The sequence below is a fragment of the Trichosurus vulpecula genome, chromosome 4, assembly GCF_011100635.1.
Source record: "Trichosurus vulpecula isolate mTriVul1 chromosome 4, mTriVul1.pri, whole genome shotgun sequence".
Taxonomy (NCBI): Eukaryota; Metazoa; Chordata; class Mammalia; order Diprotodontia; family Phalangeridae; genus Trichosurus; species Trichosurus vulpecula.
This window is the reverse complement of record NC_050576.1, coordinates 158,394,257-158,410,172: the sequence shown is the minus strand read 5'-3', so window position 1 is coordinate 158,410,172 and position 15,916 is coordinate 158,394,257. Positions and strand designations below refer to the sequence as shown.

Below are 15,916 nucleotides of genomic sequence, written 5' to 3'. Positions count from 1 at the left end.
GATAATTTTTTTAAGTTAAAAAGCTTTTGTACAGACAAAACCAAAGCAACTAATATTAGAAGGAAAGCAGAAAACCTGGGAAACAATCTTTACAGCAAGTATCTCTGATAAAGACCTCATTTCTCAAATATATAGATAACTGAATCAAATTTACAAGATTGTAACTCCCCAACTGATAAATGGTCACAGGATATGAACAGGTTGTTTTCAGATGAAGAAATCAAAGCTATCTAGAGACATATGAAGAAGAGCTTTAAATCATTTCTGATTAGAGAAATGCATATTGAAACAACTCTGGGCTTTTGCAGACGCCGCCACTGGGAGACCGCGTCTGGGTTCCCTCCGCCGGACAGCGATTCCTGCCGCCTGTACCTCTGCCGTCGCTCCCAGCCCCGGCATCTGTGGCCATGGCCAACCCCAGCGTGTACTTCGACATCGCCGTCGATAAGGAGCCCCTGGGCCGGATTACTTTCGAGCTCTTTGCAGACAAGTTTCCAAAGACAGCAGAAAACTTCCGTGCTCTGAGCGCTGGAGAGAAGGGATTTGGTTACAAGGGATCCTGCTTCCACAGAATCATTCCTGGGTTCATGTGCCAGGGTGGTGACTTCACACGCCATAATGGCACTGGTGGCAAGTCCATCTATGGAAAGAAATTTGCTGATGACAACTTCGTCCTGAAGCATACTGGTCCTGGCATTTTGTCCATGGCAAATGCTGGACCTAACACAAATGGCTCCCAGTTTTTCATCTGTACTGCTAAGACTGATTGGTTGGATGGCAAGCATGTGGTCTTTGGCCAAGTGAAAGAAGGCATGAACATTGTGGAAGCCATGGAGCGTTTCGGTTCTCAGGATGGCAAGACCAGCAAGAAGATCACTATCGCTGACTGTGGACAACTCTCAAAAGATTTTTTGTTTTGTTTTTTGTCTTAACCATCAAACCATTCCTCTGTAGCTGGAGAGAGCACCCCCAAACCCGATCTGCTCTTATACTCTGTAATCCTTGTGCTCTCACTTGTTGCAATTCTCTTTGGATTTCATTTTCCTTTTTCCTTCCACAAGTCTGGCTAGACAACAGAGTTAAGTTTATGATTATGAAATGAAAATTAACTTCAGAAAAAACAACTCTGAGGTACTGCCTCACACCTATCAGATTGGCTAACATGACAGAAAAGGAAAATGATAAATGTTGGAGAGAATGTGGGAAAATTGGGACACTGATGCACTGTTGGTAGAGTTGTGAACTGGTTCAACTATTCTGGAGAGCAATTTGGAACTATGCCCAAAGGGCAATCAAATTGTGCATATCTTTTAATTCATCAATACCATTACTAGGTTTGTATCTCAAATAGATAACAAAAAAGGGAAATTGCAAAAAATATTTATAGCAGTCCTTTTTGTGGTGACATAATCCTGGAAACTGAGGGGATGTCCATCAGTAGGGGAATGGCTGAAGAAGCTGTGGTATATGAATGTAATGAAATACTATTGTTCAATAAGAGATGATGAACATACAGATTTCAGAAAAACCTGGAAAGACTTGTATGAACTGATGCTAAGGAAAATGAGCAAAACCAGGAAAACATTGTACACAGTATTAGCAACATTAGGTGATTGTCAACTATGAATGACTCAGCTCTTGTCAGCAACACAATGATCCAACACAAGTACAAAGGATCCATTAAGGAAAATGCTATCCATATCCAGATAAACAACTGATGGACTTTGAATGCAAATTGAAGGATATTTTTTTCACTTACTTTATTCTTTCTCACATTTTTTTTCCTTTTGATCTGCTTCTTCTTTCACAACTGTGTCTAATATGAAAGCATTTAGACATGATAACACATGTATAAATTATATCAACCTGCCTACCATTTTCAGAAGAGGAAAGGGGAGAGGGAAGGGAGAGAAATGTGGAACTCAAAATCTTGTAAAAATGAATGCTAAAAATTTGCTTGATGTGTACTTGGGGAAAAATATAATGCTATATAAAATATTTAAAAAGAAAATGAATGGCAAAGTTGTTTTTACATGTAATTGGAAAAAAAATTAAAAATAAGAAAAGAAATGGATAATTTCAGATGAAAGTGGAAGGAATTGATGCAGAGGGATGTGAACAGAATTAGGCCAGCTATTTATTCAATGAAAACCATAGTGTAGAGACAAACTTTAGAACTCTAATCAACTCAGTAAGAAATGATGAGTCTAAAAGAATGAAGATGAAACATACCACTCACTTACTGTGAGAGAGGTAATGAACTTAAAATACAAAAAGAAAGAAGCAAATTTTTGAAAATGGCCAATGTGGAAATTTGTTTTGCTGACCTATGCATGTACATATTGAAGGTTTTATTTTTGCTGTTGAAAACACTGGAATACATAAAAATAAATTAATATTTCTTTAATATAGTATGTAGTATCAGTCTAAAACCAAGAGACAACAGGAATTTCATTTTCATCAATTCTATTTGACATAATATTAGAAATGCTAGCTATAGCATAAAAAGCAATAAGAAAAGGAAAAAAATGGAGGAATGAGCATAAGCAAAGAGGAATCACAAGTATCACTTATTGCAGATGATACAGTGATGTACTTATGGAGTCCAGGAGTTACCTAAAATTAATTGAAATAATAAGTAAATTTAGCAAAGTGTCAGGATATGAAATATATTCACAGAGCTCATCAGCATTTCTGTATATAACCAACAAATCTTAGCATGAAATAAAAACAGAAATTTCATTTAAATTCACTACAGAATGTACAAAGTACCTGGTAGTCTTCCTACCAAAAAACACATAGGAAGTATTATGGACAAAATGATAAAATATTACTTACCAAAGTAAAGACAGACTCAATTTGGAGAAATATTAATTACCCATAGGCAATTTGAGCCAACACCATAAAAAATTGCAATATTACCTAAATTAAATAACTTCATATATACAAAAACTATTGAAGGATTACTTTTTTTGTTTTTTTGGGTTTTTTAATTAATTAATTTTTAGTTTTCAACATTCACTTCCATAAGATGTTGAATTATAAATTTTCTCCACTTTTCTCCCCATCCCAAGACAGCATTCAATCTGATATAGGCTCTAAATATAAATATATATTAAAAATATTTTCACATTAGTCATGTCATAAAGAAAAAATAGAACCAATGGGAGGAACACAAAAAAGAAGAAACAAAAAAGAGAGAGAGAGCAAATACTACGCTTTGATCTGCATTCAGACTCCATAGTTCTTTTTCTGGATGTGGATAGCTTTTTTCCATAATGAATGTTTTGGAGTTGTCTTAGATCACTGCATTGCTGAGAAGAGCTAAGTCTACCAAAGTTAGTCATAGTATAATGTTGCTGTCACTGCATCTAATATTCTCCTGGATCTGCTCACTTCTGCTCATCATTCGTTATGGAGCAATAGCATTCTATTGTATTCATATACCACAACTTATTGAAGGATTACTTTTAAAGCCATAAATAACAATACTGAAATTCATTTGGAGAATTAAAAGGTCAAGAATTTTCAGGTGAAATAATGTAAAAGAAAGTGGGAAGGAAAGGGGCCTAGCAGTGCCACATCTCATAAATATGTTATAAAGAACAGTAATCATAAAATTGATTTGGTGTTGGTTAGAGAAGTCTATCTATGAAACCTGACATATACAAGTAAACAAATCTAGTAGGCAATTGTTTGATAAACAGAAAGATCTGCAGAATTGTTCCACAAAAAATTGAGAGGACAACTGGAAGTCAGTATAGGAAAAATTAGGTTTATTTCTTTTGTGTTTTAATAAAAAGTAATTCCTGGGGCAGCTAGGTGGCTCAGTGAGTAGAGAACTGGCCCTGGAGTCAGGAGGACCTGAGTTCAAGTCCAGCCTCAGACACTTGACACATATACCAGCTGTGTGACCTTGGGCAAGTCACTTAACCCCAATTGCCCTACCAAAAAGCAAAAAAAAAATAAAATAAAATAAAAAAAAAATAAAAAGTAGTTCCCCCAACCCTCCCTCTGCCATTCATGACTTGTTTAACTTCTTTTTATGAGACTGGGTTATTTAAATTCTGTCTTTATTCTATTAATGTATGCATTCATATTTTTGTAAATATTCATCCATTTCATCTAAGTAGATAGCTTTTTCTTCCTTTTTTGGTGGGGGAAAGCAAGGCAATTGGGGTCAAGTGACTTGCCCAAAGTCACAGAGCTAGTAAGAGTGTGTCAAGTGTCTGAGGCCAGATTTGAACTCAGGTCCTCCTGATTCCAGGACTGGTGCTCTACTCACTGTGCCACTTAGCTGCCCCTAAGTGGATAGTTTTATTGGCATACAGTGGGGAATGTAGTTTCTAATTTTTTGCTTATTTCTTAATTGTTAATTCTTCATTATATCTGTGATGCTTTCAATTTAGTTGTTGGTTTAAAATAAATCTAAGTTTCTTTCATTAATTCAAGATTTTTTCTTCCTTTTGCTTTTATTATTTTTTTTATTTTCAGAATTTGTATTTTGGTTTTCATTTTAGGCTTTTTAATTTGTTAATTTTCTCATTTTGTTAGTTTTGTCATGTTGTTTTGATTCTTTACTTCTTCAGGACTTTGGCTGCTTATCAAAAATATTGGAATATTCTTATTGTCATTATCTTTAAAGAATGTTCTCTTTGGCAGTGGAGCCAAGATGGGGGAGTAAAAGCAGGCACTTGTGTGAGCTCTCCCCCAAGTCCCTCCAAATACCTTTTGTCCTCTTGGCCAATCTAATAGGTATGAGTTAGTACCTCAGAATTGTTTTAATTTGCATTTCTCCAATAAAGTGGTTTAGAGCATTTTTCATGTGGCTATACATAACTTTGATTAATTCATCTGAATTCATGTTCATGTCTTGTTGATATGGTCAATTATGCTGATAATTTTCCTAATATTGAACTAGCCCTGCATTCTTAGTATAAATCCTACTGGTCATAGCATATGATGCTCAAAAACTGTTCATATCTTTTGATCATGTATCAATTTGGCAACCAATTGTATTTTTATAATTCAGACTCAGTTCTGCATATATTTGAGAAATTAGGCATTTATCAGAGAAACCTGCTTCTATTTTTTTTCCTGCAGTTATACTTGCTAACTGTATTTCCCTCAGTTCTATTTCCCCTTTTTATCCTCTTCCTCTCCTACTTTCCTGTGGGATAGAATAGATTTCTATATCCAGTTGAGTGCATATGTTATTCCTTCTTTGAGCCAATTCTGATGAGAGTAAGGTTCATTCACTCTCTCTTACCTCTACACTATAAAAGGTTTTTCTTGCTTCTTTTATGTGAAATAATTGGCCCCATTCCACCTCTCCCTTTCCCTTTCTCTCAGTACATTCTTCTCTTATCCCTTAATTTTATTATTTTTTGATATCATGCTTTCGTGTTGACACCTATACCCTCTGTCTATATATACTCCTTCTAACTGGCCAAGTAATTAGAAAGTTCTTGTGAGTTATAAGTATCATCTTCCCATGTTGGAATGTAAACAGTTAAACCTTATTACATCCCTTATGATTTCTCTTTACTGTTTACCTTTTTATGCTTGTCTTTAGTCATGTATTTGAAAGTGAAATTTTCTATTCAGCTCTGGCCTTTTCATCAAGAATGCTTGACAGTCTTCTATCTCATTGAATATCCATTTTTCCCCTGAAGGATTATACTCAGTTTTGCTGGGTAGGCAATTATTGATTATAATCCTAGCTCCTTTGCCCTCTGGAATATTATATTCCAAGCCCCTTGATCCTTTAATGTGGAAGCTGCTGAATCTTGCATTATCCTGACTGTGGCTCCATAACACATGAATTGTTCCTTTCTTGCTGCTTGCAATATTTTCTCCTTGACCTGGAAGATCTAGACTTTGGCTATAATTCATGGGAGTTTTCATCTTGGGATCTCTTTCAGGAGGTGATTGATGAATTCTTTCAATTTCTACCTTACCCTCTAGTTCTAGAATATTGGGGTAGTTTTCCTTGGTAATTTCTTGAAAGATGATGTCTAAGCTCATGTTTTTATCATGCCTTTCACATAATCTAATAATTTTCAAATGATCTCTCCTGGATCTATTTTCCAGGTCAGTTGTTTTTCCTATGAAATATTTCACATTGTCTCCTGTTTTTCATTCTTTTGGCATTGTTTTATTATTCTTGATTTCTCATGAAGTCCTTAACTTCCATTTGCTTCATTCTAATTTTTAAGGAATTATTTTCTTCAGTGAGTTTTTGGACCTCCTTTTCCATTTGGCCAATTTTGTTTATTGAGGAGTTTTTTTTTCCTTCAGTGAATTTTTGTGCCTCCTTTTTCCATTTGGCCAATTCTGCTTTTTATGCATTCTTCTGCTTATTAGTTTTTTGTGCCTCTTTTACCATTTGACCTATTCAGTTTTTCAAGGTGTTATTTTCTTCAGTCTTTGTGTGTGTGTGTGTGTGTGTGTGTGTGTGTGTGTGTTTGTCTCCTTTACCAAAGCTGTTGACTCTTCTTGTCATGATTCTCTTGCATCACTCTCATTTATCTTCCCAATTTTTCCTCTACCTCTCTTACTTGATTTTTAAAATTCTTTCTGAGCCCTTCCATGGCCTGAGACCAATTGATGTGTTTCTTGGAGGCTTTGGATGTGGGAATTTTGACTTTGTTATCATCTTCTGAGTGTGTATTTTATTCTTCCTTTTCACCTTAGTAACTTTGTGCTGTCAGAATTTTTTTTCTGTTTACTCATTTTCCAGTCTATTGATTCACTTTTAACTCATTGTTACAGTTGGGCTCTGCTTCCAGGATGGAGGATGCATTGTCCCAAACTTCAGGGTTTTGTGCAGCTGTTTGCAGAGATACTTCTAGGGACCTGTAAGTTTTCAGTCTTTCCAAAGTGGCATCATGTAAGGAGAGGTGTTTACTACTCTCTTGGTCCATGCTCTGGTCTGTGAGCAACCAAAAGCACTCTTTTCTGCCCTGAAACTGTGACAAGGGTCCCTGCTCCACTGTGATCTGAAAGCTCTGATGTACTTGTGCTCCTCTTTGCCCTGGAACTGTCACCCAGGACTGTGACTGGGATCTGCGTATGGGCAAAGCAACAGGTTCCTACCCCCAGTGTTAGCAAAGAGAGTCCTGTAATGTCCTTCTCATCAATTGTTCAACCCCTTTACCATTTGTGGCTTGAGATCTCTGGAAGCAGCTGCCACTTCTGCAGATTCAGTGGCTCCCAAGGCCTGCTACTGGTTGGCCAGGGCCAGGTCTGTGACCTCACAGCCTGCACTGGACTGTACTCTCATACTCATCCTGATGCAACAGACCTTTCCTACTGACCTTTTAAATTGTCTTTGGCTGGAAAATTATTCCATCCTGTCCTTTTGTGAATTTTGTCACTCTGGAAATTGTTTTATAGCATTATTTAAAGGTGTTCAAATGGTGTTTGGGGACAGCTGCAGTGAGTCACTGTTTTTTCTCTTCCATTTTGGTCAAGAAGATGGTAAAATTAAAGAAGACAAAGGAGTTAGGCTCCACACTCATTATTTGTTTCAGTCATATCTGACTCTTTGTGACATTTTTAGGGGGTTTTCCTGGCAAAGATACTGGAGTGGTTTACCATTTCCTTCTCCAGCTTATTTTACAGATAAAGGGTCACACAACTAATAAGTGTCTAAAGCTGAATTTGAACTCAGGTCTTCCTAACTCCAGGCTTGGGATTCTGTCCACTATGCCACCTAGCTGTCCCAGGTTCCACATAAACAGAGCTTAAAAATTAAAAAAATACAGAACATTGTGTCCAATATCACAGAGGTAGTAAATGGCAGAGCTGGAATCCAAACCTAAGACCTCTGATTCCAAATCCAGCAATCTTTCTTCTATACCATGTCAGTACCTTACAAATTGTTGAGTTTCAAGAAGATGTAAAATAGAAAATAATCTAATTACTACTATATCTCAATTATTCAAGAACTTTTCCCAGAATGTTAAAAAAGAAACAGCAAATTTATATCTTCTACTCAACTGCCAAAATTAATTTTCTCAAAGTATAGGTATGCCTATGTCAATTTATTTAAAATAAAATTTATCATTCTCTATTACCTCCAAGGTTAAATTCAGTGTCCTCTGTTTGGCATTTAAAGCCCTTCATGACCTAGCCCCTTCCTACCTTTCCAGTCTCCTTACACATTCCTCTCCTTCATGGATCTGTGATCAGCTACATTGGCCTCTTTGTTGTTCTTCAGACAAAATACTGCCTTAGCCCTGTTTTTTCCTCATGGCTACAATGAACTCCTTCCTCCTCTCTACCTTTCTTTGCCTGACCTTTTTCAAGAGTTAGCTGAAACTAGGAGGTCTTTCTAGTCCTCCTCCCTGCTAGTGATTTACGCTCTGAGAATCTGTTTCATTGATCATGTATATAACTTGAATCTACCCAGTTATTTGCTTGCTGCCTCCCCCACCCCTATCCTTTAGAATATGAGCTCTTTGAAGGCAAGAAATATTTTTTCTTCCTTTTACTTTATTTGTATCCTCAGCATTTAATTGACATATGCTTGTTGATTGACAAAACAAATACAACCCACAAAACTTAACCACTGAAATTCAAAGAAACTTAATATTCTCTTCACTGCCCCATATCACCAAACTTCAGAACTACAATGATAAAGAAAATTCTTAAAGCCACCAGAAATCATATATGTACATATATGTGTGTATATATGTATAGATATACACATACATATATATACACATCTATAGACACATGTTAGATGAAATCTATCTATTTATCATTGTTGTTGTCAGTAATTTTCTACGAGGACCAATGACATAATGGGGGTGATGTCATGACTCATGTGTGACTTAGATTTAAGTGAGGCAGAGTTGCACAGAGTTGTCAGCCTCACTCTCTCCTTCAAGTCATCAAAGTCCAGTGGTAAGACAAAAGTCAAAATGACTGGTGATGGCCTGAGACATAGTGGATGACCTTGGCATCTTCAATGTCTGACCAAGCTTTAAGCACTTCACAATGCCTGCTTCAGCAGCCTTCATGGCCATTGGAACAAATTGTTTTCATCTGCCCATTCCATTGAGGGAAGTCTTCACATGCTAGGAGGAGACACCCCTCTAACTCATTAATGGGTTTGAGGCCTGTCAATTGCCCTCCACCTGGTTTGGCCCATCTGCCAAGATGTTTTACCAGAGTATGACTGTTGTGAATGCTACAGCTTCCTGAAGCCATGGATGAGAGTTGAGAAGACACCAAAGGTGGATGAGCAGTCCTGAAAAGGGCACAGCAAGTCCTCACACCAGAAGTTCTAGTTCTCTTTGAATACCCCATACACCCCATCTAGATACCATATTTCATCTCTCTATATTATATATCTAGTCTTCCTATATATGTGCGTATACATATATATATATATATATATATATATATATATACATATGTGTGTATGTAATTTACATACAGATGATTGTGCACTCAATACAGCCTCTGAGGTTCAGATGCAACAGAATAACATGGATTGATTCTCTGTTGCTTTTGCTAATTTTGACCTGACAATTTATACCAAGAAAACAGATGTTCTCCACCAGCCAGCACCAAACCATCCATATCATCATCAGACATCAGACAGCAAGTGGAGAAATTTTGAATACTATGGATAAGTTCACTTAGTGTGGCAGTACTTTCCAGGGATGTATATATGGATGATGAGGTTGACACCTGCACTATCAGAACTAACTCAGTGTTTGGGAGGCTCTGAAGGAAAGTGTCTAGAGAGCTATTGTACTAACTTCATTGTAGTATGCCTATGAAACCTGGACAGTATACCATTCATCATGCCAAGAAAATGAATTCCTTTGATTTGAATTGTTTTAGGAAGATTCTGAAGATCATCTGGCATAATAAGGTACCATACACTGAGGTTCTTTCTTGAGCTGAACTGCCAAGCATTCAAACTCTATTGCAGAGAGCACAACTCTGATGGACTGATCATGTTGTTTGAATTTCAGATGTAACTTTGCTTAAAAGATTACTTTACAGAAAACTGACACAAGGCAAGTGCACACATGAAGGTCAGAAGAAGTGATACAAGGACACTTTCAAGATCTCTCAGAAGAACTTGTGAATCTATTACCATTATGGTGTGATGGCATCAAAGAAGGCATTGTATTATATGAGCAAAGAAGCATTTCAGCAGCCCAAAAGAAACATGAGATGCACAAATTTAGACATCTCCACTCCAAATGTTCATATGGAGTATTTGTGCTAACCTGTGGCTGAGACTGCCAAGTTAATATCAGTCATGATTAGACACACTATTCCCTGACCCCAACTCAGTAATGTAATTTTGCTCCTCTTTGAGAGTGGACAACAACCAACATGTGTGTGTGTGTCTGTGTGTATGTATGACCACCCATATTTGTATGTATGTATGTATGTCTATGTATATATGTATACACACACACACACATATATATATATATATGTATGTATATATACAAAATCAATTTGTATACCATATATCATCTATCTGTATATAATGGCAAGCAAAGTGGAAATTGTCACTCTTTTTCCTTTTAGAGTGATTCTCAGCACTAAGGTAATCAAGTGCCTTTGATCAAATCACGATTCTTTGATGACCGGCTTAAGTCACAAGAAAACCTAAGTTACATGAGTTTGAGTCACATGGTTGTGATGCCCTCTGTGAGCTGACCCTGAGGAAGTGTATGTATACTCTGAAGTTAGCATTTTGCTTTGGGGGCTCACTCATTTGAAGAGTGTTCCTGTGATTTGGCCAGATGAGACTCTGGGTAGCTGTTAAGGAGCCCCTGGCTTTGAAAACCCTGATATTGGTGCTTTTCTCTTTGGTAACTGTGTATGTATTGCTATGGACAGACACTTAGAAGCCCTGTCTGCTGATCTGTGTTATTTGCTCTGTTTATATAATTTCTGCTTGTAATGTCTGTTTGTGTTTTCTCTAAAGTTCAGGGTACCGACTTTTCCCCCATGAATAAGTGAATGATATATGCATTTTTGATTAAAGTGAGATTGCAATTCCCTTAAAGTTGCTTTCCTTGGAAAAGCAGATCAAAGAACCTGTGCTAGTAGCCGTCCTGTGTACTGGTGTTATTGACCTTACACCTCCACAGCAGCTGCAAGCAGCATTGTTGTTACACTGTATTACATATGTAATCTATCTATGTATATAGGTTATACATATTATATAAATAGATTTTACTTATATACTATATGGAGAGATTTCACCATATTTTTTTCTTAAAATAACTGATGGTGGTATAATACAAAATACATAAAATTTTTAAATGTGGTTTTCCTAAACCCTCTCTTGACCTTCTCTATTTCTGTCAAGGCCATCACCAGGTTTGCAGCCATGGAGCTACTGCTATCCTACACTCTTCATTCTCCTTCATTCCACATAGCCAATCATTTGCCAAGTTTTGTCACAGCATCTCTTCTAGTCGTCCCTTTCTCTCCACTCATAATCATTACTGTATTTTAGATGCTCATCACCTCTCCTCTGGACTGTTATAATAGCCTCTTAATTGGTCTTCCTTCCTCAAGTATTCTCTAGTCCAATCCATTCTCTCCATGGTTTTCAAATTAATAATGCTAAAGCATGGCTCTGACAATGTTGCTGCCCTACTCACAAGGCATCAGTGGATTTCTGTTGCCTGAACAATAAAATACACACTCCTCTTTGGCAGTTAAAGCCCTTCACAATATGTGAATATAAGCTTATCTTCTTAGGCTTTGTCACTTTACTCATCCTCATGTGCTCTATAGACCAAATATATGTAGGAATTCAGTGTTTCATCAACCAAAGATTACAAAATTTTCAGAGAAAGGAATATAAATTCTCATAAAAGCTATAAGCATTTGGCAAAAATGGGTTTAGAGCCATAACTCATAACATATACTATAATAAATTCGAATTACCTTAGTAATGAGCATAAAACAAATTATTAAAATGGAAGAAAAATACTAGTTTTATCTCAATTCTGGAGAGTTAAAAACATTTTTCTCTATTAACTATATAAAAATTGGTGGCAAAATAAATTAATTTAATATATAAAAGAAAAAAGGTGTTAAACAGCAAAAACATAACTGTTTTAAGCAAACATGTTGGAAAATTATTATGATAAAGTTATCTGATAAAAATCTGACAGCTTGATTATATGAAAGCCAGATAAAAATTACAAAAACACCTTTTTACTGAATAAATGATCACAATGAAATAGATTATCATAGTAATATTAAAGTGATAAACATAGGAAATATGGTTAAATATGTTGATTTATGTGAAGTTATTTAGAGCAAATAAATTATAATTCAAAGAACATACACTTTGACTATAGTTCCTAAAAAAAAGAAAATTTCAGAAGTACCCCAACAGAACTTAATTTAGAAAAGGACACAGAACAAATGACTCTATTATTTTATTAGAATCTCTATTCATTTCTTTGAGAGTGGATAATATAATTTATATATTATATATATATATTATATATTATATATATATATATATAATATAATATAATAAAATAATTTAAATGACCTCTTTAACTGGGCTTTCATTCCTTATTTTGCTTATTTATATTTCTTCAGTTTGGCATAGAAATCTAGGAAGGAGCTCTGATTTCGGTTAGCCTGGGAGCTCCTGTTACAGGATCTGCATTTATCAATCATATCCAACCTTTTTATGGCTTACTAGTTAAGCCCCAGTGAGTCACCTGGGGTTCACAGGGGTTATGTAACCTTGCCTACTTCCTATCTTCCCCTTATTACATAGAAATTAAAGGACAGAGACAGGATTTGACATTAGAGCTTTTTAAACCCAAGCCTAGTACTCTGTTCATTATGTGACCATGTCATTCCATTACTCAACAACCTTCAATAGATATTTAGTGATGATGATGATGATGATGATGATGATAGCTAACAATTACATAGTGCTTACTATTTACCAGGCACTATGCTAAGTGCTTTACTATTATTATATCATTTGATGCTCACAACAACCCTGTGAGGTAGATGCTATTATTATCCACATTTTACAGATGAAGGAAAGGAAGCAAACAGAGGTCAAGTGACTTGCTGAGGGTCACATAGTAAGTGTCCAAAGCCAAATTTGAACTCAGCTCTTCCTGACTCCAAGCCCAGTGTTCTATTCACTTTGCCATCTACTTACCCCCATGATAAATTTCATACTCCTTATCCTGTCATTTTAGGCAGCCTTCCACAATAAATCTAGTCAATTCATTCATCAGGCCCTATTTACCACTCCTTCCTTTCATTCACTACATTACAGTAAAACTGGACTAGCCACTTGCTTTCCAATTTTATTCTGCTCTTCTCCACCTCAATGTACTCCAATACTCAAATTAATTCTAATGCTTTCCTTCTCTTAATTATTTCCCATTTATCCTATATGGGGAAGCTGGGAAGTGCAGTGAATTGATTACTGAATAAAGTGCTGGGCCTGGAATTAGGAAGACTCATTTTTGTGAGTTTAAATCTGGCCTCAGACACTTCCTAGCTGTGTGATACTGGGCAAGCCACTTGATGCTGTTTGCCTTTGTTTCCTCATGTAAAATGTGCTGGAGAAGGAAACTGGCAAGCTACTCCAGTATCTTTGCCAACAAAACCTCAAATGAGGTCACAAAGAGTCATACATGATTGAAAATGACTCAACAAGTCTTTCCCCAAGGGAATTTGGATATGTAAGAGGAATATATATTCTTAACTTTTGCAGTAAATACCTTCTTCTGAAAACTAATAATTTTTGTTGAGTGCTATAGGGAGGGGAGACATGGAGAAAGACTGAATAGAGGCTTATGAGCAACAGTAAAATTACATATTTTTTTTTATCCTTATCCAATTGAGAATGAAAGAAAAATCTCCTATTAAAAACAAACAAAAACAAATTTCACACTGATCATACCTGCCCCCCTCCCCCTCAAAAAAGTATCTCATTATTCACTGAATCCTTCACCTCTACATCAGGAGGTGAGTAGTATGATTCATCATTAGTCTTCTGGAGTCATTGTTGGTCATTGCGCCGATCCAATTTCTTATTTCTTTCAAAGTTGTTGTTGTTCTTTTGTTTTGAACATATTGTTGAATTTGTATAAATTGTTTATATGTTTCAAAAAAAGGAAATGACTCAACAACCACAAAAACATTTATCTTATATATAGCTTGCTTTATATATATTTGTTTGTATATTGCCTCCCCCATTAGATAGTAAGCTTCTTGAAGGCGGGAGGTGTCTTTTGCCTCTTTTTGTATCTCTAGCACTTAGCATAGTCCTGGCACGTAGTAGGACCTTAGCAAATGTTTACTACCTGATTCTCTACTAGTTTATTTAAAGGGCTTCATATTGCTGGCTTTGGGCTCTCTGAAATGTTGTTTTAAAAACAAAGGATCTTTCTTCTTTTCTAAGCTTTCCCTGATATCTGGGGCCAATGTTTAGCAAAATTTTAAAGCAGTAATGTTTATATGTTGGTTTCTCACCTCATCTTTTGATACTCTTATCAGACCCTTGAAATCTGCAGCACCATCCTGCAATTGTCTAGCAATATATTCCCAGGCGCTTTCTGGAATCTCAGTATGTTAGAATTGAATGAGATCTTTGAGATTTTTCTAGACCAACTCTTATCTAAACCAGGGATTCTTAAAGTTTTTCTTGGGCAGCTCCTTTTTGCCCAAGAAATTTTTACCTAACCCCACTATATAGGCATATAAAATAGCTATGCAAACCAAACATTTACTGATAATAAATCATAAAGAAATTTATTTTAAAACAATTTTTTGGTATACATATAATGTTACCAATTATTAAAGATGAAATCAAATTTGCATACTAATGAGATGGATGTGCTTGTTTATTTCTACATAAAGAACTAAATCTTGGCAGAGTACTTGATACTGCAGGACATAGTGCATCTTCAACATTTTTCGGAGTTGAGCAATATTTTGATTTTATAAGAATCTTCAGTGCTGTGTTCAGAACCAAGACTGTGATGTAACATGGGCAAGCACTGCCAGAAACCCTTCAGATGCATTACACCTTTGATTTTGAATTAATTTTTGGTCATTGTGTGTTCAGAAACCCTTTCCTGTTGCCAAATTTTTCATGAACACCACATTCAGTTATGTGACCACATATGGGGTCAGGACTCACAGTTTAAGAAGCACTGTTCTAAACCATAAATTCCGTTTATTGCACCCCCAAGATGCAGGCTGTATATGTACCCTTCTGGTGAGAAGTAATTCACTACCTCACAAAGTAGAACAGTCCATGTTTAGACAGTTCTCATTGTTAGGTTCTTCCTTATATTGAGTTAAATTATGTCTACACCTCCTACTCCTTAGTGTAAATTGTACCTTCTGGGGTTAAGCTGTGAGAATGTAAACTCTCTTCCCTATAACAGCACTTCACATAGTAGAAGACAGTTATCATCATCCAACCCTAACCCTAGTATTCTTCTTGTCTATAGGCTAAACATCCCTAGTTGCTTCCATTCAATGCATAGAATCAAAAAATCTCATAATTGCTTTGGACCAAAAATGCATTTAATTGACCCAAAATCCCCCAAATAATATGCCGTAAATGAAGGTAACCATTTGTACCTAAATACTTCCAATGAGAGGGAGCTCATTACCTTCTGAAGTAGCCCATTACACTATGATACAATACTAATTGTTAGGAAGGTTTTTTTTTTTTTTATTACATCAAGATTTAATCTGCCTCCTTGCAATTTTCATCCATTTTGCATAGTTTTACCCTCTAGAATCAATTAAGACAAGTCTCACCTGTTTTCCACCTTATAGCTCTGCAATTCTTGAAGAATATTATTTTAGCATGTTGGACTTAATTCATTATACATCTTAATCTGTTGTATCTACA

At 36.0% G+C, this 15,916-nt stretch overlaps 1 protein-coding gene across 1 annotated transcript; it reads left to right on the top strand.

The window, feature by feature from the left end:
- Nucleotides 1-400: 400 nt before the first annotated feature.
- Nucleotides 401-932, top strand: LOC118846881 (peptidyl-prolyl cis-trans isomerase A-like). The gene has a single exon (XM_036755567.1). It carries the CDS (start codon nt 408-410, stop codon nt 930-932), a length of 525 nt encoding a protein of 174 aa, XP_036611462.1. The 5' UTR covers nt 401-407.
- Nucleotides 933-15,916: the final 14,984 nt, after the last annotated feature.

What these genes read in the sequence shown, in the direction of transcription:
- LOC118846881 (XM_036755567.1), top strand. Translation starts at nt 408, where the DNA reads ATGGCCAACCCCAGCGTGTACTTCGACATCGCCGTCGATAAGGAGCCC.